General features: G+C 35.1%; 5 protein-coding genes across 5 annotated transcripts; 3 read left to right on the top strand and 2 right to left on the bottom strand.

Moving 5' to 3' along the window:
- Positions 1-1205: 1205 nt before the first annotated feature.
- Positions 1206-3446, top strand: LOC129793015 (UDP-glucosyltransferase 2-like). Its single transcript, XM_055832537.1, has 2 exons — positions 1206-2470; positions 2912-3446. Exons 1-2 carry the CDS (start codon positions 1304-1306, stop codon positions 3305-3307), a joined length of 1563 nt encoding a protein of 520 aa, XP_055688512.1. The 5' UTR covers positions 1206-1303; the 3' UTR covers positions 3308-3446.
- A 114-nt stretch (positions 3447-3560) lies between these two features.
- LOC129793014 (UDP-glucosyltransferase 2-like) lies at positions 3561-6660 on the top strand. The gene is made up of 2 exons (XM_055832535.1): positions 3561-5140; positions 5823-6660. The coding sequence occupies exons 1-2, from the start codon at positions 3965-3967 to the stop codon at positions 6216-6218; spliced, it is 1572 nt and encodes a 523-aa protein (XP_055688510.1). The 5' UTR covers positions 3561-3964; the 3' UTR covers positions 6219-6660.
- Positions 6650-14192, bottom strand: LOC129793016 (SH3 domain-binding glutamic acid-rich protein). The gene is made up of 5 exons (XM_055832538.1): positions 13753-14192; positions 10079-10447; positions 7950-8588; positions 7460-7591; positions 6650-6994 (listed from the first exon to the last, which is right to left on the bottom strand). The coding sequence occupies exons 1-5, from the start codon at positions 13795-13797 to the stop codon at positions 6902-6904; spliced, it is 1278 nt and encodes a 425-aa protein (XP_055688513.1). The 5' UTR covers positions 13798-14192; the 3' UTR covers positions 6650-6901.
- Positions 14193-18755: 4563 nt separating this feature from the next.
- LOC129793013 (farnesol dehydrogenase-like) lies at positions 18756-19595 on the bottom strand. The gene is made up of 2 exons (XM_055832534.1): positions 19547-19595; positions 18756-19477 (listed from the first exon to the last, which is right to left on the bottom strand). The coding sequence occupies exons 1-2, from the start codon at positions 19593-19595 to the stop codon at positions 18774-18776; spliced, it is 753 nt and encodes a 250-aa protein (XP_055688509.1). The 3' UTR covers positions 18756-18773.
- Positions 19596-22685: 3090 nt separating this feature from the next.
- On the top strand, positions 22686-24900 carry LOC129793012 (fork head domain-containing protein L1). Its single transcript, XM_055832533.1, has 4 exons — positions 22686-23032; positions 24110-24179; positions 24281-24451; positions 24526-24900. Exons 1-4 carry the CDS (start codon positions 22779-22781, stop codon positions 24814-24816), a joined length of 786 nt encoding a protein of 261 aa, XP_055688508.1. The 5' UTR covers positions 22686-22778; the 3' UTR covers positions 24817-24900.

Here is a 24900-nt window from a genome sequence, read left to right as displayed (position 1 = left end):
TGTGTGTCAAAAATCATTAAATAATATCGTGACGCAACTGTTGGACTCTCAACACGAAGTTCTTTCAGAGTTTTTTCACATTGAGGTGTTTAATAGTTTTTTTTTGCTCTTAACAAAATATTGAGGAAAATATTTTGGAACATTGTGTTGCAGAATTTTATTTTAATTTAAGGAAGGTAATTCGAATAATTCTAGTTTTCTTTTAAATCATAAAAATACTTTGTTTCTGCATTTAAAGAGACAATAGTATACCAACAACGTTAATATTTGAATTTTTAGACTAAATGTTTGCTGATTTTTTAAAATTACTTTCAGATTCAATACATGAATAAAGATATTCCGAATATCCCAATTCTTACCTCATAATGGAGACTCCTTTAATAAACTCTGACTATAGGGTCAATTCTGATAAAAAAAATTTCTTTTCTTTTCTAAAAATTTAAAAGTTGTAAGATTTTAACAAATAGTATTTTTTAATCCTTCTATTGTCGTTTACAAGAAAAAAAAGAGAATTTTTTGTTCAAGAAAACAGCATAAAAACTCTTTAAAGAGCAGAGAAAAAATATTTTTCTTTCAAAAACTCAATCTTATAAGATTTTTCCCAGAATACCAAAGAAAAGATAAGATTTATATCAAAATCTACTCGTATAATCCCAAGCTTAAAGCTCATTTAAATGAGCTTTAAGATTTTCTTTAAAAAAATTAAAGTTTCCTTAGCACTTTAATTATTTTCGCATAATTCCATTAGCTTCCTTACGGTTCTTAAGCGGTTAAGAACTTTACTGGAAATCATCCACAATCTTCTTATATTAAAAAAAATTAAAAGTCCTAAAAGTTATTTAATTGATACTTATATTCTGTACACTGAGAACTTACAATTAGGCTACATTTAGGTGTAATAAAATATACTTAAGTGTCTCATTATTCTGTGACGAAGAGAAAAATAATTTTTGCATTTCTTCTGGACCATTTAAGACGTCATAAATTGCATGTAATTTATAAGTCGTCACCTTTGGGCGCCACGATAAAATTTATAGAGAAGAAGATGAGATTTTTTTCATAAAACCTTTAAAGATAAATGAAATAAAAAGCCTGGTAGTTATCAAGAAATCACACAAGATAATGAAAATTATTTTGAGGAGAAAAAACTTAATGATACTTACGCAAGAATATGAGAAAAATACATAAGTAGCATTATATATAGCTTGGGAGAATCAATGAGTAGGCAGAATAGTTGAGAGACGTTCCTCAGTCTGGAGATAAGTATCGTTGACGAAAGGCGCGAGTTTCGGTGTGATTTAAAATGTTGTGGATTTTTGTGATTTTGGGATTAAGTTGTGAGGTATTTGGTGCAAATATTCTCGTTCTTGAGGGCTTAGCATCGCATAGTCATCACATTTTTATGCGGGTGGTCAATGAAGCTCTCGCAGCTCAAGGGCACAATGTCACGTCTATTAGTGCAGATGTTGAGACAAAGCCTGTGGCTAATTTAACGTACTTGCACAACGAAAGGGTTTACTCAGAGCTGTATCAGGGAACGGAATCTGATGGAAATATGAATTTAATGGATTTCGGGAGTGCTGGAAATATTGCAACAATCCTAGAAGTTGAAGAGTACTACCTAAACACACTCAAAGGGATTAAGAAGTCCTCAGGATACCGCCAATTGCTTGACTATCCGGATGATTTTCACTTTGATCTCGTAATTTACGACAACATGGCTTATCCTCTTCTTCTGGCCTTCCATCACAAATTCCACAATCCACCTCTTATCACGATAACAGCCTTCAATGGAATTTCACCAACGATCTCTCTCCTTGGATCGTCGTACTACCCATCGTACATACCCTTCTTCTTCGGCTCAGGCTTCAAGGAGACCTTCCTTGGGAGAGTTGAGAATTTCTTCATTTGCTTCTTTGACTACTTCTACCGGAACTACGTCATACTACCCAAAATTCATTCAATTGTCAATGAAGATTTTCCTGGATTGCCTCATTTGAACGATCTGGAGCGCCAAGCACGTCTCTCAATGATCAACTACAGCCCTGCTGTGCATGATCCTGAACCAATGCTCCCGAATGTGGTGCCAATTGCTGGGATGCACATGCAGAAAATTAAACCTCTTCCCCAGGAATTCCAGGAGATCCTCGATGGAGCCAAAGGTGGTCTTATACTCTTCAGTTTGGGCACAAATGTTAAGAGTTGGATGCTGGGAGATGAGATAATTCAGAAGTTCATTGAAGCCTTCAGGAGGGTCCCTCAGTACACAATTTTGTGGAAATTCGACAGCGAAAAAATCCCAAATATGCCCAAAAATGTCATCATAAAGCGTTGGATTCCGCAGAATGATGTCCTGGCGCATCCCAATACAAAGCTCTTTATGAGCCACTGTGGACTTCTAAGTACACTGGAATCAACCTGGCATGGAGTACCCATCCTTGGATTTCCCGTATTTCTCGATCAATTTACGGTAGGTTGTTTTCCTTAATTTATTTGCTTCTAATTAAAATTTTTAAGGCTTTGAAAGGCTTAAGATCAGACTTAAGTTTAAATTGCTTACTAATTTCAGTCTTTTGATTAAAGATTCTCTATTGTGGGGAATCGAAAAAATCAGGGATTGAATTTAAAATTTGTGTTTGAAGAAAAGCTTTAGTGAGTAAAAAAGTTTCTTTAAAAATAGTCTTACAGACACAGATATAAAAATTAAAAATTGGATATCAAACGGCTTTTAGCTAAAATTTAGTAAACTAGTTTAAAATTAAAGCAAAATGCATTAAATCAAATCAATAAAAATATCTAGAGCTTAGAAGTTAAGTCACGATCTAGGCATAAAAAAATTTCATTTCAAGCTTGTAGCCTTATCAAGCTTTACGGAGAATTTTCAATGTAAAAGTTCCTTTTAAATTTCCAGAATTCCGCTCAAGTGATCAAGGCTGGTTTAGCCGAAAGGATTTTCATTAAATCCTTTACGTCTGATGAACTTCAAAAGGTCATCAGTAACATGATGACTGAAACTAAATATCGAGACAATGCCAAAACAAGATCGCGGCTATTTAAGGATCAACCCCAACCACCCCTTGAGAGGACTCTCTGGTGGATTGATTTCATCCTCCGGAACCCCGACGTGGAGTTCCTGCGAAGCAAATCCCGATTTTTAGACATCTTTACGCTTCACAGTGTTGACGTGATTGCCTTCTACGTAGTTTCCATTCTTCTAGTTGTTTTAGTTCTCCTTAAAATCTCCTGCCTTATTTGCCGGGCATTTAAATTATCCCCAAAATCGGAAAGTAAAAAGAAAACCAATTAAGGAGTAAAAGTTTTATATTTTCTAAATTAACTTTGTTAATTATTATGTGTTTCTTGCCATAAGTAGTTAAATGTTCTACTTTTAATTTTCTTTTTTAATGAGGATCAAATGATGTTTATTAAACGAACACTTTTTTTTATTTATTGTTTTTTTCTATAGGTAATGCAAAAGCTCTTGACTTACGAAAATAATTAATTTTATTACGTTGTTCTTACCTTGCAACGGGATTTTTCTTCATGGCCGTTGAGGTGATTTACTAGCGTTTTAAGCCCTTTAAATTTGTAGTTGAAAGCCTGGATCTTCTAGTTGGAAAACTTAATTTTCTTTATCAATTGTTTTATCGTCTTCTATTAGAGCTTTCGCAAAATTAGTACATATTAAAATTTGCTGAATAATTCGGAATAATTTTTTAAACATCTAATTAGTAAATTATTTGTTAAACACGTATATAAAAATACGATTAATCATCTCAATACTGATACGAAGAGGAGAGCTTTTACTCTCTCAAATACTCATATCAAGCACATATGTTATGTAATACGCATTTTGTTCACACTGATACAGCAAAATATCTCGTTGATTGTTCCATTAGTTGATTAACTTGTACGAAAGAAAGATCTTTTCGTGGTTTTTTCTTGTGTTATTTCTTGTGTTAGAATGTTTTGGCGGTTTTTGCTTTTGGGATTAATTTTTGCGGGAAATCTGTGGCAGGAAGTTCTTAGTGCTAATATTCTTATTCTGGAAGGTCTCGCCTCACCGAGTCATCATGTTTTTATTCGCGTGATCAATGAAGCTCTCGCAGCTCAAGGGCACAATGTCACGTCCATCAGTGCGGACGTTGAGGCCAAGCCTGTAGCTAATTTAACGTACTTGCACAACGATAAAGTCTACGAACATTTGTACTCTGGGAGTGAAGATTGGAATATTATGGATTTTAGCAGTGCAGGAACAATCGGAACGATCAAATCCGTTGAAGAGTATCACCTGAACATGCTCGATGGGATAAGGAAGTCTGCAGGATATCACCAACTTTTGGCCTATCCGGATGATTTTCATTTTGATCTCGTAATTTATGATTTTATGGCAATGCCAGTTCTTCTTGGGTTCCAACATAAATTCCACAATCCCCCTCTGATTGGAATATCCCCCTCCTTTGGTTTAGGCTTCACAATTAACGTAGTTGGATCATCCTTCTACCCATCCTACATCCCTTTCTACTTCGGCATTGACTATCAAGAAAATTTCTGCGGGAAAGTGAAGAATTTCTTCTTCTACTTCTACGAATATTTTCACCGGAAGTACGTGGCTTTGCCGAAAATTTATTCAACAATTAAAGATGATTTTCCTGGACTTCCTGCACTTGATGAACTGGAGCTCCAAACTCTTCTAGCCCTGGTTAACTACAGCCCTGCTGTGCATGATCCTGAACCAATGCTCCCCAATGTGGTGCCAATTGGTGGATTACATATTAAACAAGCAAAGAACCTCCCTGAAGAGTATCAAAAAATCCTAAATAGCGCCTCAAAGGGGCTCATTCTCTTCAGTATGGGCACAAATATTAAAAGTAGAATGCTCGGTGAGGAGAGAATTGGCAAAATAATTGAAGCTTTCCGGAAGCTCCCTCAGTTCACATTTCTATGGAAGTTTGAAGATGAAAACATCCCCAATCTCCCAGAGAATGTTCTCGTGAGGAAGTGGATGCCTCAGAATGATATTCTTGCTCATCCGAATACGAAGCTCTTTATGAGTCATTGTGGTTTGATGAGTACTCTTGAGTCTTCCTGGCATGGAGTTCCAATCCTGGCACTTCCTGTGCTTCTGGATCAATTTACGGTGAGTTTATAATTTTTATTAAATTCATTTTTCAACAATTCACAAAATGCTCAATTTTCACTCAATCTCTTCTCAATTAATTTTCATGCGCAGCACTAATTTTTAGTGATTAATCAACAATTGAGCAATTATTGTTTGTCAATCAGATTGACAAATAATTGATCATTTATGCGGATCTTGATTAATTTTTGTTTAAGTGGAGGAAATCATCTCATTTGCAGTCAAATTTTATTCTGTGTTGTTTGAATGAATCATTTCTTTATCGGATGCTTGAAAGTTTCTAAACCTTAAAGTAACCCCAGTAAACAAATGATTCAGCCAATAAAGGTTCAATCACGATTGAATCAATCAGATTGATAAATGATTGATCAATAATTGATAAATCAATTGAGCCTGTCAATCGATTGATCAATCATTGGTCAATTATTGGTCAATCGCAGATTAATTCCGATTGATCAACTATTGATCATCTATGCGGACCTATATTGACTCAATATTGACTTCAATGATTGATCAATGATTGGCAAAATTTGTTTACTGGGAACTTTACTGAAATCTCTATGAAAATTTGCTCTCTAAGTTTGTAAAAAATTGTCAAATAATTGTCCAATTATTGCTCATTAATTTGACAAATATTTGAGTCAATAAATTAATCAGAAATTTTCTTTAATTTTTTCCTTAGAATGCAAATCAATTGGTTAAAACTGGCGTAGCTGAGAGGATTAACTTGAATTCATTCACATCGGATGAGCTCCAGAAAATTATCCTAAAAATGATGTCAGACACAAAATACCAGGAAAATGCAAAGACAAGGTCAAGATTGTTTCAAGATCAACCTCAAACGCCTCTGGAAAGAGCTCTCTGGTGGATAAACTTTGTCCTCCGAAACCCCGATGTGGAATTTCTGCAAAGCAAATCTCGATTCTTGAATGTTTTAACACTTCACAGTGTCGATGTGATTGCATTTTACGTAATTTTGATTCTAATTACTGTCTTCGTTCTAATGAAAATCACGTGTTTTATCTTTTGCTTTAAAAAGTCTTCCAAAAATACAGGAAAGAAGCTTAAAACCAAATAAAGTTTTCAGAATATAACCCAGAGTTCTGATAAGTATTAGATTTTATGCTTTTTATCTTGATTTTTCAAAGCTTCTTGCCCATTTTTGTATAAGTTTTTATAAAAAAAAAAAATCAATAAAGCTTGTTTGAAAAAGAATTTTCTCGTATCTTTTGCACAATGAACTCAGATTTCTTTGAAAAATGATCTAAAGAAGCCGAAGAGTTGATTTCCAAATAGCAAACTTTCAACAAACTTTACCAAACTTTTTACAAATTATTTTTGTGAACGAAGAACAAAATTGATATTTAATAGCTTCAATGCATCTTGAATATAAAAAAACTGTATTATTCCTATTTTATGAAAATGTATTTTTCTTTGGACATTAATAAATGAAATCTAATCTAATCTAAAATCAACGAAAAAAGCTTCAAGAATAAAATAAACTTTTGATTTTTTTCTCAGTTTATTTTTTATTTTATCAATAAGTCAGTTTTCTTTTGAATTTCACTTTCGTTGTGTCTTCATTATTGTGTCAATATATATTGCGAAAATTCCAGCCAAGAATGTGTGTGGAGAGAAAGAGAAGAAAAGTAAATGTCTGATGTGGAAGTATTTTTTTACGCGATAGATTATTTTTTTTATTTCAGGATCCCCTGATGTCCCATTTTCTTTTGAATAAATAAGCGCACCAGTTGAGGAATTTTAGTTCTCTTCACCATCTTCCTTATTAATACTCCCATTCTCCTTGGGGTTCTCCTCCGTTGCTGCTGTTTCTTCATTCGTGCCATCGTTATTCTGATGAACAGAAAACAGATTTTATTAAGTTTTTTTTTAGTTATTAAAAGGAAATTTTGTTTTTTTTTATTTAGTCAATATTTTTTACGAAAAAAAAATATTTGTGAGGTTTTTACAGCTTCTTAAAACTAAAAAAAATCAATAATAAATTTTAAGAAACTTTTTTAAGTAGACAACTTTAAATTCTATATTCGTTTTAAGTTAAACATAAATACTCAAAAATTTAATTCGTAATTAAAAAAAAAACCTAAATATTAATTTTAAAATTTTTAATCAGATTTAAAAACTCTAGTGATAATAATTTAAAAAAAAATTGCATAATTAGCATGAATCTTTTATTAAAATTCTCAATTTATTTACGAAATTTTATAAATTAACGTTTCTTACTAGCGTAAAAAATACTTAAATTATTTCAAATTTCAACGCAAAAAAAAGTTAAAAACAATCATAAAACACACATCAAACCTTATCTAAGTTTTGAGTCTCTTCAGGAGCTTGGGCTTCTTCTTCCGGTCCACTCGGATCGGGCGGACTTCCTGCATCGTCTTTGCTTTTCGTTTCATCTTGTGTCTCTTCATTGACCATTTCCTCGACTTTCTTCACTCCCAAATTTTTCAAAATGAAAGAAAAAACGGGGGTGCGGGGTGAAAAGTAAAAAAAAAAACAAATTAGGACGCATTTCAGGGGAATGACTGTCACACCAATTTGCTGAATTCCATTACAATGATAAAAATTGCCTCATCTTCATCATCCAAAACTACGCATCGTTCTAAGCTGAATTCTAGCTTTCTTTTGTAGCTCTATGAAATTGAGTAATTTGAGAATAAGCTTCGGGGATTAATGCATGCGTCCAGAAAAAAACCAATAGAGATGATTAGTTATAAAGGAAAATTTTAGTGGTAGGAGAGAGAGAATAGTGAGTATTTTACAAGACTTTGCGGCCACATTTTCAAACCTCTTCCTCAGCTTCGGCATCTTCGTCTGATTCTTCGGATCCTTCATCTTCATCTTCGTTGGAATCTTCAGTCTCATTGGCTTCTTTGTTCTCTTCTGCCTTCTTCTCAATACTTTCTTCGTTCTTTGGTAAAGCTTCTTTGGTTGTTTTGCCTTCAGTCGTGCTCTCATCAACCTTCTCTTCTGACGCATCTTCACTTGGTTTTGCATCTTTGGTTTCTTCATTTTCTTGAGTTTCTTCGTTTTCTTTGTTTTCTTCATTTTCTTTGGCTTCTTTAGTTTCTTTGGTTTCCTCTTCATCTTCAGAAGCATCAGATTCTTCAGCTTCTGAGCCATCTTCTTCATTCTCAACCCCATCTTCAGCGACCTTCTCTCCTCCAGTATCTTCACTGGATTTGGCTTCTTTAGTTTCTTTGTTATCTTCACCTTCAGAAGCTTCTTTTCCATCGACTACACATTCTTCTGTCTTGTCTTCTTTTCCAGCCTCATCTTCATCAACCTTCTTTGGCTTCTTCTTCGGCTCATCATCTTCATTCCCGAAGATATCGTCAATCTCTTCTTCAACTTCTCCATTCTCCTTCGTCTCACCATCTTTCTTCTCCGCATCTTCATCCGTCTTCTCGCCATTTTCCACAACTTTCTTCATGGGCCGAATTTTTGGATTTTTTTGTTTTTGGAAATTTGCCAATGATTTTTTATGTGAAGGGGGAGCAGATGCAGGAGATGAAAAATCAACATGGAAATCTTATATGATAAATTATACTTTTATTTGATTTTTTTAAAGTTTCTTTTAAAAATAAATTTGTTTTATCAAATATTTTTCTTAATTTTGGTTAAAAATACAAAATAAAAATAATTCTTATGCTCTTGCGATGAACAAACATTTTTTTTATTAAAATTCAACGAACAAAATGCACGTTATTTTGGCTTACAAAAAAACTCCACTCTGTGAGCTCGATTGTTATTTTGCACAAACATAAATTATTTAATTTTGATACATTTTTTAAAGGTTTGAATGTTGTTTTTTCTTATAAATTTAGGAGACAATCTCAACGACATTTGCAATGTTTTTTTCTTTTAGATTCTTTTGATTTGTTTTCAATGTTTTTTATTTGTTAAAATAATGAGAAATTATTAATTATTTTTGCATTCTTGTGGTGAATTTGTCTCATAAAAAACACTTAAAGTGTCTTAAATTTGAATTAATTTTTAGAATAAGAAGTAAAACAAAGAGTGTGGAAGCATAAATGCAAGATTATTTGGTTTTAAATGTTTCTATAAAAAATATTTAATTTTTATGAAAAATTATTAAAATTTTGTGTTAAATTGAATCAGCTTAAAAGAAAACTGCGTAAGCTAATTTTTATATTTAATATTAATTGACTTTTAACTAAAAATTCGTTTGTTTTAAAAGAATATGTAAAAAATAATATAAAAGGAGTTTATTCATTTTACTGTTCCTTTATTTTTTTTTAATTCAAAATTAAAAGTTTTTTATTATTTTTATACTGAAAAACACTAAAAGCCACGAATTTTTTTAAAAATTATTTTTATTCTTTCGAAATATCACAAAATATATTTTTTTGTCTTCCTTTTTGGAATGTTTTTTTTTCTCTCATTTTATTTTAAATGCTTGCATTTGTGTTGTCACACTCTGTTCCATGCATAATTATTTGTTCAAGAAAGGACTGTTAACTGCTTAGCGATAAAAGAACGAAAATACAAAAAAATCGTTACAAATGATTACTTCAAACATATATTTTTATTATATAATTTTAAAGCTTATTGCAATAGTACAAATTGCCATTAATTTAGCAAAAAATATATCGCTTACTAATTTTTTAATTAATAATAATAATATTGATAACATGGATTAATGATTATGTATATAAAAAAAAGATCCGACTATGTTTTCTCGTGTATATAATCTTAGTGTCTTGTACGCTTCCTTATCAGTTACAGAGGGGGGTTAATGGTGAAGAAAACTATAAGCTATTAAACGGCCATCGTGCCACGAAGCTACGGAATGCAAAAAACATCTTTTTTTGGGAGAGTTTTGTGTGAGAAAAAAGGGGCTGAGGGAGGAAAAAAAAAGAAAAACGCGAGCAGAAGGGAAAATCTTGCTCAAACCTCTCTGTTTTCGGTCTCTTCGCTGTTCTCCTTATTCTCCTCGGCATGCCCATTCTTGTCCTTCGCCGTGGACAATTCAATTTCCGCCGTGGAGACTGCGGGCTCCACCTTGAGAAATTGCTCCAGTGTGTCAACCTCATTGTGCAGATCGAAGCTGTCGTAGTCCCCGCAGTATTCTGTATCGTTGTAGATCTGCGGTGGGAGCGGATGTCGTGGGGTGGGATCGTTGCACGTGGCGCCGGTGCTCGAAGAATTGGCGTGCATAAACTCCTTTTCGGCTTCCTTGCCTGGCTCCGCAATGTCCACCACCTCATATTTGATGTTTTTGCTGTCGAGGATCATCAAGACGCGTTGCTGTCGTTTCTTCACCTGCAAAATGAGTTGAAAAAAATAATTTATTTACTTTTTGATTTTATTTTAACATTTGTTGTGCTTTTCTCCCGAAGTATTCAAGTAAAAATTGAAAATTATAATTTTAAATAATATTTTTGCATTTTTAGAGGGGTCAGATAGCATATAAATATTAAAAGAAGTACATAAATAAAATACTTATAAATTAAAAGAATTTTATTGATCTTGATGGAGGCAAAGACAGCTGACACAGTTCTTAAGATCTTTAGATCTAATTTAACCCTTGAAATGCGGAGCGGGGTCGTTGAACGACCCCAGCGCTATATTTCGTGCTATAACTCAATAAATATAAAAGATAGCGTTCCCATCTTTTGGAAATAAGTTCCTTGGTTAACTGAGGAGGTTGTGTAAAAATTTCAGCTCAATCCGACCACCACAAGAAAAGTTATTAAGGAAAATGTAGAAGAAGGGAATTCAAAAATTGGTGTAACGGCCATGCTGCGGAAAATTTCTTAGAATGAAGTTAGTCACATCATAAATCATATGGTTGATGGGGGTTGAAGGGTTGTGTTTACTTTCTCACTTTACCTTCTCAGTGTCAAAATTATTGCGAATAAGTAGCATAAATCGCATAAAACATAGTCAGAAGCACATAAATGTTGAAAAGTATAAAGAATTTTCTAGAAATATTGCCATTTATTACGGTGCGGGAAGTGAGGGGAATGATGGGGAAATAGTGAAAAAAATAGCAGTTGCAGTCAACTTCGTGGCAAATTTCTCAAGAAGAAATTGTGAAAAATGAGTGAAAAATGTTTTTCCTTAATATCTTGTTCTACGTGTTTTGTGGTGGAAAACTTGTGATGCAAGGGGCATGAGGACTATATAAGGAGTCTAAAGGTAGTGACCCGCCAGTTCCCGGTTGTATAGTTTATGAGAAAATTGACTTCCTTCTTGGGGTCGTTCAACGACCCCACCTTGGCGCTCTAAGAAAGTTCCAAGGTCTTGGCGGCTTGCAGGTTAACTTCTATAACTGCTCTTACTGCTTTCAATTTTTTTACAAGTGAAAGTACAACGAGAGCCATCTTCAGCTTGAAAACGAAGCGTAGATCTTACAAAAATACGTTAAAAAAATTATTGACGCACTTGAAGCATATGCTTTATGCTAAAAAATAAAATTAGATAAAAAGTAATAAATAAATAACCTACTAATTTTTCCTTAATTTTCTAAATCTAAACAAAATTTCCTGAAAAATCGTAATTAAATAATTAGGTTAAATATTTACCAAAAAATACGAAAAACACGCCCCCATTGAAACTATTTTAGTGATTTCCACATAAAGCATATACTTTTATGCTTCAATGAATAACTTCTAATTTTTTTTATGAAATTCTTTACAGACCCAAAATGAATAAACTCCTTTCTACACACCTCTAGCAAATCTACAAACAATTCATTTAGCTATTTAAGGAAAATTCCCCAGATTAATTTGGAACACTGAAAAGCCGCTGAATGCTTAACAGTTGGCTGAATATTAGGAACCAAAGTGAATCATAATTTCATGTCTCTCACACAATTCGCTATGCGCGAGAGATTTCTTGTTCTCGTACAGCAAAAGAATTAATTTTGTGTGAACTGCATTTATTAATTGGGGCCTCTTCGGTGAGTATTTCTCTGTGAGTCATGTTGACTATATCGCACCATTGGGGGGACTTTTAATCTCCAAATGCTTGATTTTCTATGTTAGACTTTGAAGGTTAATGTGAAATTTATGGAAAGTTTCATTAAAAATTTCAAAGATATTTTCTTTTGGTTCTTTTTTCATTTTGTCTGCAAAATTTTCAAATGGAGCATATGCTTTTGGGCTTGATGCATGATCTTTGGAGAATGCAATAGAAATTTAATGGAGTTATCACACAAGCTTTAAGCACTTGATGCATAAGATTTTACATGTGATAAGACGAGAAAAAACAGCATTGTTCTTTTTCGTACTCAAATAGAGGTTATGATGCTCTAGCACTTGGAGCTTAAGTGTGATAGCCGCGTAACTTTATCTGATTTCGGCATTCAAGCAGCATAAGCTTCACGTATTCATTCCTTTCTTTTCATAAAAAAAAAGAAAGAAGACGTTATTATAAAAAATTTGCAATACATATAAGGGAAGGAAGACGTTTCAATTGACAGTCGGCAACACTTTTTAAAATATTCGTATTTGAGAATATTTGTAACGTTTTTTATATCTCGAGAATATTAAAATAAAGAATAAACTAAGAAACTTCTTCTTATTGTTCTAACTTTATAAAAATCATGAAAAAGTGTTTGAAATCTTTCAAAATTTTCAAGAAAACAACAATCTCTACTTCTTGCGCATACAAAACATTGTATGAAGCATTTGCGAGATTGTAAAGTTAAGAATTTATTATACAGCCCAAAAATACATTACTTTATCAGCTGTTTATTGACTTTAGGCGGTACCTGTATTGGCAATAATTCATTTATTGCAAAAATAAAGCGACAAAGTTTCCACAGCAACGTATTGCGCCCTTAATTAAAATTGATTCTCTCAAATGCGCGCCTCAATTGGATGCTGCATTTGTGCTGCATACTTAATGCGCGCTTATGCCTTATTTGGCTTAAGCCTTGCTCACCACAGACCTTATTGAATTAGCCGCTTTGTATTGAATCTTTGGAGTCCGTGCAGTACGTGAGCACCGATCTGGGGGGGGGGGGCAATGATGGCAAATTTTATGCTTTTAGAAGTAAAGAAAAAAATGAAGAAAAGATGGAAAATGTTGCGAATGATGTTGCGGATGTTGCCGCAGATGTTGCGGAACAACAAGTGGCTCTTTTTTTTCGCTTTCCTGTTCCATCCATGTTATATTTATTATTTATTTTTCGATGGCACATCATCTTCGGACATTCGAAATGTTCCCACAGCCGTGATCTTGTCCCCGAAAAGAGGTAAAAACACGCCACGAGAGCCAAAAATGTTGGGGATTTTATTATTAGAAATTTTCCTCTCTCTTCAATTGAAAGGGGGTTCGTGGTTGTGATGAGCGCGTCTCCGGAAGAGGAAGATAAACTGGGTGGTGTCCCCCAAAAGAATGCGCCAAATACAATAAATTTTCCACAAAATCTGGGACAAAAGTATTTTGTTTGTGAGGCATTTACTCAGTGGGGGAAACTGAGGGAGTTGCCTTGAGGAAATTTGGGGAAAACTTTCAAAGTAAAATATGCGGTTTTACCGTGAACAAAGTGCCAACAAAGATGGTGGCCCCTTCCCTAAAAGCAATACCCCCTTTCTATTTTTTCAACAATATCTCACCTCCTTATTTCCCGACATTCCACTTATATACACCTTAACCACCATTTTTGCCGCACTTTTCTTCTATGACACAACGTTTGGGTAAAATGAACTTAATTATTTTTTAATATAGAAAAATTCACACACAAAAATCGCGTACGGAAAAGTCTCAGCGAACGTCAAATCGCTTCTCTTTCGCACTCTATATGGGAAAATGTTTTGTGTCAAAAATCTCAATGTATGGGGAAAAGAGAGAGCAATAGGATATGAAAATGGGAAAAACAAATGCTTTTGCACACTTTTTCCCCACAAATTTGCAATGAAAGCACCAAGAGTGGGGCCAAGGAGGAATATTTTAGCAAACTGGATGTTTATTTAGCAAATCATGAATTTATAGAAAAGTTTTTTGCACAATAAAACTCAATTGACACTTTAAATTTAATAAAAAACAACGTATATTCATCTCTTTTGTACAAAAATTTGATTGCCTGTGGCGCCGCCTACAAGGAGCTTAACTCCGCTAAGGAACGATATTTCAGTGTTCACCGCATATGGGGTAATGGCGCTACTTTCGACACAAATGAAACTTTAAATTTTCACCAGTTTATTAGCCCCTTTCCCCACTGCGCGAGGAAAAAGGAAAATTATCTCACCCCTTTGGGATTTAGCAATATAATTGTGAATTTTCCTCATTAATCCCTTTTTGGAATTTTCAGGAGAGAACTTGTGGCTCTCCCAAATCCACCCACATATTACATTTTCATCCCCACTTAACATACGAGAAAATACAGAAAATCCATCCAATTTTAAACTTTTCTCAGCGACACCTTAAAACTACCCCCAACCAACCCCTAAACCACCTCCAATTAAACTCGAACCAATCTAAAATGCTAAACTCTCATTGCGGGGTTTAAGTTGCGATAATTACTTCAATGATTTCTGGCACAGCAAATTTTCCTTGAGCCCACATTTATAGCCCTCTCGGTGCGGCTTTTAATGCCTTTTGGAGATTTCACCCGAAAAGAGCGGTGCGAGGGCCACTCCCGGAAAATTGTATGAAGCCCTAAACGGGGTGTGAGGGCCTGAATCTCATTTCCATTCTCTCATGCCGCGTGTGTGGCCAGACAATAAAATTCTATTTGTATATAAATGCGAACAGGGATTTTATGTCAGCTTCGAGAGTCTTTTCATCGCAACATTCGACTCTCGGCGCTCGATCTTTGTGTTTCAATTGAAGATGATACCCCAACCGCATTATATAATTGACTGTATGTTGCAAGTAATGAAGGGTGGGGGAGTTTGGGTGAATGATAGGGGTAGTTGATGGACCAAAGTTTGGGGGGTTGCACGTGGAAAAGGTTTGTTAAGGCTCTTATTAGAGAGAAAAATTCATGAGAAATGTTTCTACATTTTTCTTGGATGGAAAATTGATAAGAATAAAAAAAATCTCTTGTTTAATAGGGAAAAACGCAAAAGCTTAAGATTTCTGAGCTTTTTGTCTTCTTTTTCTTTCAGAATTTTAATTGATTTTTTTTTATTAAAATTCTAGTCGAAAAGTTTTCAAAATTTTCCATTTTCTTACATTTTTCCAATGAGAAATAAAATAAATTACAGATAGATTTTTTCAGATTAACCTTTTCGGGTTCGCAATCAATCTAGTGAGAAGATTGAACTAAAAATAATTTTTGTGGGTTCCTTTGAGCTTAAATTAGACAAACCTAAATTGTTTGATCGTTTAAGATTTTAAACGATCAAACTTTATCGATGATTCGATCAAATCATCATTAAAATTTTCTTTGACTTAAAATTTAAGGAAAAATTCATGTCTAAAGCTTTTACAATTTTTCTGGAGCTTTTCTATATTCCCATCTCCCATCATTAAAAAATAAGAGATTTAAAAGACAATTTAAATCCTCAAAAATTCAAAATAAGAAGTCTTTTCTCTTTAAATTTTCTGTGGGAAAATTGTTGGGCAATGAATCAGGAGCTTGGCAGACACTTCCTCTTCATGATCCTTCTGGTGGTTCCCCGCCCTTTTTTCGCCTTCTAAAAGCTTCACCGTGTGCTTAAACAGAGCGAAGGAAGTTGGTTGAGAAAGTTGTTGAGACGTTGTTGAACACGGAGGGATCTCACGAGGATGATGTTCTTCTTGCAATATGCGTGAATTTTCTTCCCATGTCGCGTCCCTATTTGTTTTCCACTTGTAGAAAAATAAACATCCATTTATTTGCCGCCACGTAATTCCTCCGCACACCGGTGAAGGCGACACGGCAATCAATAACTCCTGAAATTTCAAGGTACAACATCCACCACCACCCCCCATCTAACATGTGAAATCTCCCTTTTTGCTAGGTTTCAGCAGAGGAGGCATTTAGTGGAGGTGCGGAAGGAGTCGCGGAGCTCCTCTAAGTGCTCCATACATGTCGTGTGCAAATATGAGAAATACACACAATAACTTCCATTCTGCTCAAGAGGATTATCTCCACCAGCTCTCTCGCACTTTTCTCTCCATCCCAGAAAAAAAAACATATATGCCCACATATTTTCCACCTGAAAAATGTCCCCCAAAATTCTCTTCTGACACCCTTTTTTCGGCAACAAAAAGATTCCGCCTCGCGTGTGATTTTCCTCCTTTCTTCAGCTGCTTGGGATTTCTTCAGATATTCATGGGAAAAAAAGCACAATCATCCCTCACACCAGGCGACAAAATGCAAAAATGACATCAATACGAAATCGGAGAGAACAATTTGTAATGCCGAATTCCGCGAATATGTGTCGGGGGTGGATCAACCCCTCTTTCCTCAAGACTCACATGGCAAAAAAAAGAGGAAGAATTCGCATGCTTCGAGAAGTTCTCTTGCAGACGAATTGGATGGAGAGGCGATGGATTTCTTTTCTTTTGTATATAGAAAATCAGTTATCAGGAATTTAAAGAGAATATCTGGATTTATTTTCCAGGAGAAAATTTTCCTTTTTCTGGATAAAAATAAATAAGGGATGGTCTTGAAATTTTGGAAACTCGGGGACTTTCAAGAGCGGTTTTAGAGCCAATTTTGAAACCAAAAATTAGAATTTGGCTTGCACTCTCGTTAATATATTGATAAGAATTCAGTATTTTCAATTTCGAAAATTAATTTTTCTGCTCAAAAAAATTATTTGAAATTCTCACATTCTGGACATTTTTTTCCTGTGGAGTTTCCAAAAGTTCTTGGTCATTAAAGAACTTCAGGATTAAGAATTGATTTTCCGGCTCATAGAGACAATAATAATTTTTCGGCTTTTTTTGTCGGTTAAATGGGCGTTCTAACCCAGAAAAACTCAAGACAATTTTCCACTCACCCAAGCTTGGGGAAATTGTCGTGTTTTTGTAGAAATTGTGTGTAAATAAATTCCTTCTCTCTGTAGCCACTGAAGAAGGCTCCAAACGAAGTCGAAAGCTCTGGAAAACGTGAGTTTTTCTGGGTGAGAACGCCCATTTAACCGACGAGAAACCCGGGAAATTATTATTAACTTAAGGATTAATTTCTTTTATTTTCTTCAATTTTTAAGTTTCAATTTATTTGACAAAATCATCAAAAAATCCAAAAAATCGGGAAAACCTCAAATTCCATTAATTCGTTTTATTTTTCTTCGATTGGCCAATAATTTGTATGGAGGCATTTGATGCCTTTTCGCGCCTTTTTCAGTGGACAAGGCGATGTGTGGTGGAAAAGTTATAACATTATTTACTTGTGTTATTTTGTAGTGTGGGCGTTTGATGGTGGAGAAACATCAAGAAAAAACCGCATAAAACATTTACACAGGCGCGCGGTTAGTTGTTAAAATGTTGTGTGTTGAAAATGTTTACGGGGAAAATTCAAAGGAAAATATTTACGAAGCGGGTGAAATCGCTTTTGATCTGTAAGCGGTTGTCCTCCATATAAATGAGCCCTTTTCTTTCCGCACAGCCTCCGTGCTTTGCCCCATTTCGCACCCCTTCTCCTCCTCAAGGGTGTCCATCCACAACCAACTTCTCAAGTGTGGGGGTGCGGCATTCTTAATTGCCCCATGACTCCCACCCGCAGCGCTGCTTAAACGATGGGAATGAGATCTTTTACACGCGTTGGGGTAAAAAAAAGAACTCTGCAGAAAATGCCGCCTCGTGCACTAATTTGGGGAGCACTGCTGGAGCAAAAAGAGAAAAATTAAAGAAGAAAAGGGCAGCACTTTGCTTTATTAACCGTGCAACAGATGAAAAATAAATAAATTCCGGGAAAAAATTATACAACCATTTCGTAGGTGATGGATGAATGAGTGTAGCAGCAAAGGCAAAATAGCGCGCCTCTGCGGGAAGAACACATTTGTACAAACATTATTTGTTTATTTAATATAACCCGAAATTAACTTTATTGCTTTTCTTTGATACATCTATTTTCCGTGTGTGTGTGTGTTGTTTGCCAAATGAAAAGGAGTCACACTCATTTCACCGATTTGTGTGGCTTCCAAGGGGCACACAATTGCACCATATTTGTGTTGAACTGTGGTTCATGATTGTGGTAATTTTTTTATGATATTTCTTTATTAAAATCAAAAAAGAAATTCTATGTGGAAAACCTCTTCATTTGAGAGACTTTTGAATTTTCCTTTAAAATCAGTTGGGAAAAACCAGCGAATATTTATTAAAAACAGTAAAAGAATGACGTCACTATTGTATTTTTTTGATTCTTTAAATGTATCGCCTAGTTAAAAATCATCGACGAGGCATGAGCATGAATACTTCTCTTCCTGAATTTTAAAACAGATAAAAAATTGAAGAGTGACGTCAGACTTTGCATTTTAAAATAAATCTTTGGGGTTTTACTCACGAGCTAATCCCAGTAGATAATGGGAAGTTTTTCAGTAGATAATTTACCGTATCCAAATTATTTAAAAATGAAAAATTTTCCCATGTTGAAATGAATAAACTCCTCTAAATTTTAATCAAAGAACTTTTTTTTTAAACATTTATTTAAAAATTTCAGAATATTAACGAAAATTAAAAAACAAACCTTGCGTGCGAATTACTAAAGATTCTCCCCGAAGGGTTTAATGGTAAGTTCGTGAATTTGAACATGCGTAGGAGTCCCTAGAACATGAAGAATGCTATTGGAAACATCTTCAGGTTTGAGCATTGGCATATCCGGGAAGGATTCTTTGTAGCACTTAGACAGCAGATCCGTATCAACAGCTCCAGGACTAACTGAGGTCACCTTAATGTGATGCTTACTTCGGATAAATTCCTGTCGATGAATTTCTGTTATGGCCGTTACGGCCCACTTACTTGGCGCATAGATATTGTGCGATGGCATTGAAAGTGGACGAATTATGCCATGCCCCGCAATGCTATTTATGTGAACAACATGAGAATTCCTTCCATGCTTCTCCATTGATTTGTAGGTTTCGCGTGTGGAGAAAACCAATCCAAGAACATTCGTATCGATCACTTGACGAATTTTTGCTGAATTATCTCCTTTTATCAAGTCCATATCATACGTCGCTCCGGCGTTGTTAATCAACACATCAATCCCATTGAATTTTGCATCAATTGCCGAGAAAACTTTAACAATTTCATCTTCTTTCGTAATATCGCAGCTGTAGGCATGAAGATTGCTCTGAAGGGACGTTGGAAGATCCTTCTTCAATGCTTCAATGCGCTCAACCCTTCGCGCCAAACCGATCGTTATCATTCCCGCTTTAACGAGATCCTTGGCGACTGCAGCGCCAATTCCTTGAATTTCAAATGAAATGGGCGTTAGAAAAAAAAGATGGCTGGCTTATCATATTTTTGACGATTTACCTGAAGAAGCTCCTGTTACAACGGCTACACGACCCTTCCACTGCTCCATTTTTTGAAGACGATATTTAATTGATAGAATTCAGAACTAAACTAGCTGATATTTTCGTCTTACCGGCGTATTTATTCCCAAATGATAATGATTGAGAGTTTTATGAGAGTAATTGAGGTGTTATCACCGAATTTTCTTATCTTTACAATGTTTTGGAAATGGTTTAGATAAGCTAATTTTCAATTAGTATCCCCTGAAGAGTTATATCAAAGACTAAATAATCTGAAATTTTTAGAGAGCTATTGTTTGGTACAAAATTTAATAATTTAAAAAATAAATAATAAACGTTTCGATTCTAAACAACTACTTCTTCAGGCAATGCAGCAGCTTTATTTGCAAGCTCTAAATTCTTCATGACAATATTCTGTCAAACCACGAAGCATAAAAATCATTAATTGTTTAACCCCTTCTAAAATTGCTTCATTGCTCAAATAACTATAAACGAATAACATGAAAAATAGAGATCCTAAAACACATTTAAATACTATAACGATGTTAGTTCTGTTTAGACACCAACATCTTGCATTGATCGAAGTCAAGGAGAATCCTGCAGCTGAGACTTTTCTTTTAATCTTGTCAGCCTTTAGTGAATTTAGGCGCTAAAATTAGTCTCTGGTGCTTAACGGGCATTCATTGCAGATATAGCAAAAGGCAGCACTAAAACATGCCTCCATATTTCATTATACTCTCTCTATATGGGATTAAGATCCTCTCTGTCTTCTCATGTTGTTGCATAAAATGAATTTAAAATAAATAAAAAAAAGACAGAGAATTATAATGAATTTAGATTCCATATTTTGTGAAACATGCCAATGTGCGGGGGTGTGTTATACGTTCTGTTATTAAAGATTATTGAGGCAATATATATTTTCAAACTCAATGCATGGCATTTGAATTTGATCTAATTTATTCCTCAAAACAATAACACTGTTTTGTTGTCTTTTCCCCCGGAATTCCAGCCTTGGGTTGCCTCCTCTGAAATCCTCTCAATGTACGCTCAATGTGGCTCTCGCCCCTTGTTTATGTCTCCTCAAGTGTCTCTTCAGCGTGTCAAACACGCACAATGTTGCGATGTTGTATCTACTATTTCCTCGTATTGCTCAACACCGACATAGTTTAGCATCGAATTAATTCTCAAATGCACCTTCTTCGTGTGATTTGCAATGAAGGATTAAATTATTTTGGCACCACAAATCCCCCCTTTATTGATGATTCAGACACAGAGGTGATTGGCAAGTTGATCTTATGCGTTGTATTATGTATACTGTGTAGTGTATATAGTACAAACAATAGTCGTTATTTCTAACTATATTTATAAATTAGCCATGAAACAGTTTTTTTTTTGCAACTAAAACAATGAATAGGAGAGGTAAAAATAAATAAACAAATAAACATTTGATAACCCTTTCAATCTTAAAAACTTGATTTAGAAAAACTTAAACTACACTAATCTTAATATTAGTTTAAAAACTTAAGTTTAGCTTGAAATCTTAAGACTAGCATCGAAATCTTAGATCTACCTTAAAAAATTTAAGACTAGCTTCGACATATTAAGTCTATGTAGCTTAAAAATTTGTCTGCCCTAAAACACGGATTAAGGCGGGACTCAGTAGTGAATATCAAGCAATATGTCTACATATCTATCTAGAAACCTATCGATGCTATCGATCTAGCTCGTAAGATTTATATAGCTCTTTATCTAAATATCAATCTATCTAATTATTTATTTAGCTACCTACCCGTCTATCTATCTATCTGTCTGTCTATCTAGCTATCTCCTATCTAGCTATTTACCTGACTCTGTTTATCTATATCTATGTATTTAGCTATATAGCCAGTTTTCTAGCTATCCACCCACCTACTTCCCTACTTACCTATCTTCCTATCTACCTACCTATCTAATTAACTAACTACTTACCAAAAATTTCCCAAAAAATAACTCCAAAAAACATAATTACGAAAAACTGTTTCACATATTCAATCAATAGGAAAAGAAAAGCTCCAATCCTTACCCCTGCAAAAAAAAATCCCAAAGACGCCTTTTGTCGTCTGATCAGAAATGCCTTCAGCAAATTTAAATAAAGGCGGGTTCCTGTAAAAGAAATGTTTACAATTCCGTCTACTCGCATATCTGGCCAATCCCTCCGATTCCACATGGATTTTCCACTGTGTGCGGAAATTTTCTCCGCCTTTCTGTGGCCGCCAAATAAAACTAAGAAAAATCACTGGTGTGTGTTTGAATTAAATATTTTGATGATTTTCAAATCAATTAACTCAATCGTGGGAGAGGGGTGGTCAAAAGCCAGCTGGCTTTCACAAGATGCGCTCTGAGGCTGCTGTGGCGTAGTGCCGGGGTGCGGGTGGGAGAAGAATTCTGGGAGGATGAATTTGTCACACGACGAGTAAAGAAGTATCTTTTTATGTCATTTTTACATCCCGGAAATTTTACGATGCGCCATAACGTGCATTAAAAGAAAACCAGAGAGAATTTAATAAACACACACACACCGTGGAGTACTTGTGGGGTGATTATTGAGGGGTTGAGAACTCCCTCTCAGCGTGTGTGTGTACCCACAAAATAGGTCCACGCGCGGGAAAATTCGAGGTTCAGGAGATAAAGAGTGAGATGTGTGGGAGTTTTTATGGGGGAGGGGGAAGAAAAAAGGAAATCAAAGCGCAATTAAATGAGTTGTATGTTTACAAAACACACCACAATCTTATGGCATCGTAAAAATCAATCGTGTGATCTTCTTTTGCCATTGCCGGCCTCCTAAATGGGGGGATTTAACAGCAAACCCAATTTGTAATCGTTTTCCATTGGTGGGTGGAGCCCCAAAGGAATTTTCCATCCACATGGAACTCTCTACCGGGGGGTGTGGGTGGGAAGGGAAGATGAGCTCAACACATCTATAGCCATGAAAAGACGATGCAAATGCGTGAGATTTTTTCGGGACACAATCTCTGCATAAACATTCCTCGCGCCCCGCTTTTTCTTTCCCGCCTTTTTATTGCCCACCAGCGGTTGTTTCTGTTTCTGTTCAGCGAAAAACAAATAGATCACTTTGCTGCTGTTTAAGATCTCCTTGGTCGTTTAGTGATCTGTCAGACGTTCTGTGGTTTTGTGGTGAAAGTCGCGCAGCTCTTCCACGCAAGAAGAAAGTAAAAAAAATTAACCGACGGCAAATGCGAAAGATGTTTCCCGCCTATGGACCTCTTGAGCAATTTAGTAATCTCCAACCGTACTATCGGTGTCTACATGAAAATCCATATATGGCCTTTCCCGAAGGGCTCTGGCCCCTACCTTTGTCCCTCGTGAAGGCAAATCATCGCCCCGAGAAGCCACCCTTCTCCTACATTGCCCTCATTGCAATGGCCATCAGTAGTGCTCCCAATCAGAGGCTAACCCTCAGTGGAATCTATAAATTCATCATGGATAAGTGAGTGTGATTATATTGTGGTGCAATGTGGTGTTAATAAAGAGAAAAAATATTTAATTCAAACCTTATTTTAAAAGCTGAAAAATACGTTAAATTGTGTAAAAAAAATTCTTAAACGGATTACGGAAGATCAGGGTTAAAGAAGTCAAAAAGGGTTTAAAAAGAGTTCGAAGGATAGTGTTTTCAAAAAAAAAAAAATAGAACAAAATTGTCTAAGAAAAAGTCGTAGAACGTTCTAAAAATTATTCTGTTTTAAAATTTAATTTGTTTAAAAGTGAAATAAAAAATACAGAAGAGGTTTAAAGTGATATTTCGTTTTTTTTTTAACTTATAGTGCCCCTGATAAAGAAGTCTCAAAAAATCGAAAATTTGAAAAAGTTTTTTTTTATCAAATATTTTTAAGAAGGAAGAAAAATCTAATTCAGTAGAGGAGGGCGGGGCTAATAAAGTCACTTAAGGGTTTAGAAAAAGCCTAAAATATCATATTTCCTAGCTAGATAGAATAAAATGATCTGAGAAAGAGTTGTAGGGCAGTAAATTTCCTAAAGAAATGAGCTAAACATTTCGCTTTATCCATTTGGGAAATATGATATTTTGAGCTTTTTCTAAACCCTTAAGTGACTTTTTTAACCCCGCTCTCCCCTAACTATCTAAAAAATGAAAAATTTCTTCTAAAGAAATTTTACACAAAGAAGTTTTTTTTTAAAAGATTTCTTAAAGGTTTAGGAGATTGCTTGTTTTATTTAATATTATTTCGAAGTATCAGTTTTTTTTTTAATTTTTATTTTGCAAGTCTTAAAGATTTACATATTTTTATGTACAAAATAAATTAAAACAAATCTTTGTAACAGGTGTAGGTAGACCTTGATTAAATTTAATAATCTGCAACTAATTTAATTTTCTTTTCAATGTTTGTGTTTGCAAAATAAAAGTTTAATTTAAGAGCTTAAGAAAACTATATTTTCTTAATTCGATTCAGTGAAAAATTTCGGCCCTTATTTATATTGTTTAAAAACATCTTAAAAGAAGATTTTTAAAATTTCTAATCTTTTAAGTATCTCCTTTTTCATCAAATAGATTTCCCTACTATCGAGACAACAAGCAAGGTTGGCAAAATTCAATTCGGCACAACTTGTCCTTAAACGATGTAAGTGAATGAGCTTTCATTTTGAGCTTTTGCACACAAAGCTCCCATCAAAAGAAAAACCCCCATTTCACCCTTAATTGCTTTACTGACCTTAATTGCAGTGCTTCGTCAAAGTTCCGCGGGATAAGAGTACACTGGATGAAGGTGAAGGTGCCTCAGCGGGCAAAGGGAGCTACTGGATGCTGGACCCATCGGCTGCCGATATGTTTGAGCAGGGTAACTACCGACGGAGACGTACGAGACGCCAGAGACATTCAAAACTCCTCTTTCACGTAAGGCCCATGTCACGGGAGATTTATCGCAAATGATTTATTAACCCCAAGAATGTATGTGGGTTCCTCTGCAGGATACCACCCCCTATCCATTTGCCAACCTCCTCCAGCTGAGCGGCGGCAATACGAGGCATACGGGTGAGCGGGATTTCCTAGCAAACCTCACGAAACCCGAAGAAAATATCGCCGGGAGCGACTTTGCTGCAATTCAGCAAAACTACTTGGCGCACTTTAGTGAAAATTTGAATACCCTCCTCGGTGGTTTCCCACGGAACTTCCTTGCCTCCACGCTGGATCTCACAGCCGACACCGCAACCGCCCCCAAGTCGAATCTCTTCACAATTGAGAATCTCATCAAGAAGTAATAGCACCAAAGATGCCGCATCTCCATTATTGAGGCAAAATGTAAGTCGATGATTTGCTTTTCAATAAAAAAAAAACATCCCCGC

The sequence above is a fragment of the Lutzomyia longipalpis genome, chromosome 3 (genome assembly GCF_024334085.1).
Source record: "Lutzomyia longipalpis isolate SR_M1_2022 chromosome 3, ASM2433408v1".
Lineage (NCBI taxonomy): Eukaryota > Metazoa > Arthropoda > Insecta > Diptera > Psychodidae > Lutzomyia > Lutzomyia longipalpis.
The sequence above is the reverse complement of the archived record's forward strand: the minus strand, read 5'-3'. Positions and strand labels throughout refer to the sequence as shown.

Excerpts from the sequence above, each read along its gene's own strand:
- LOC129793015 (XM_055832537.1), top strand. The coding sequence starts at position 1,304 with ATGTTGTGGATTTTTGTGATTTTGGGATTAAGTTGTGAGGTATTTGGT. Across the intron at positions 2,471-2,911 it reads TATTTCTCGATCAATTTACG|AATTCCGCTCAAGTGATCAA; the intron begins GTAGGTTGTTTT and ends TTAAATTTCCAG.
- LOC129793014 (XM_055832535.1), top strand. The coding sequence starts at position 3,965 with ATGTTTTGGCGGTTTTTGCTTTTGGGATTAATTTTTGCGGGAAATCTG. Across the intron at positions 5,141-5,822 it reads TGCTTCTGGATCAATTTACG|AATGCAAATCAATTGGTTAA; the intron begins GTGAGTTTATAA and ends TTTTTTCCTTAG.
- LOC129793016 (XM_055832538.1), bottom strand. The coding sequence starts at position 13,797 with ATGGTGGTTAAGGTGTATATAAGTGGAATGTCGGGAAATAAGGAG. Across the intron at positions 8,589-10,078 it reads AAGAGACCGAAAACAGAGAG|AAAGTTGTGGAAAATGGCGA; the intron begins GTTTGAGCAAGA and ends CGGCCCATGAAG. Across the intron at positions 7,592-7,949 it reads ATGCCGAAGCTGAGGAAGAG|AAAGTCGAGGAAATGGTCAA; the intron begins GTTTGAAAATGT and ends TTGGGAGTGAAG.
- LOC129793013 (XM_055832534.1), bottom strand. The coding sequence starts at position 19,595 with ATGGAGCAGTGGAAGGGTCGTGTAGCCGTTGTAACAGGAGCTTCTTCA. Across the intron at positions 19,478-19,546 it reads TGTAACAGGAGCTTCTTCAG|GAATTGGCGCTGCAGTCGCC; the intron begins GTAAATCGTCAA and ends TTGAAATTCAAG.
- LOC129793012 (XM_055832533.1), top strand. The coding sequence starts at position 22,779 with ATGCGAAAGATGTTTCCCGCCTATGGACCTCTTGAGCAATTTAGTAAT. Across the intron at positions 23,033-24,109 it reads TATAAATTCATCATGGATAA|ATTTCCCTACTATCGAGACA; the intron begins GTGAGTGTGATT and ends TTCATCAAATAG. Across the intron at positions 24,180-24,280 it reads ACAACTTGTCCTTAAACGAT|TGCTTCGTCAAAGTTCCGCG; the intron begins GTAAGTGAATGA and ends CCTTAATTGCAG.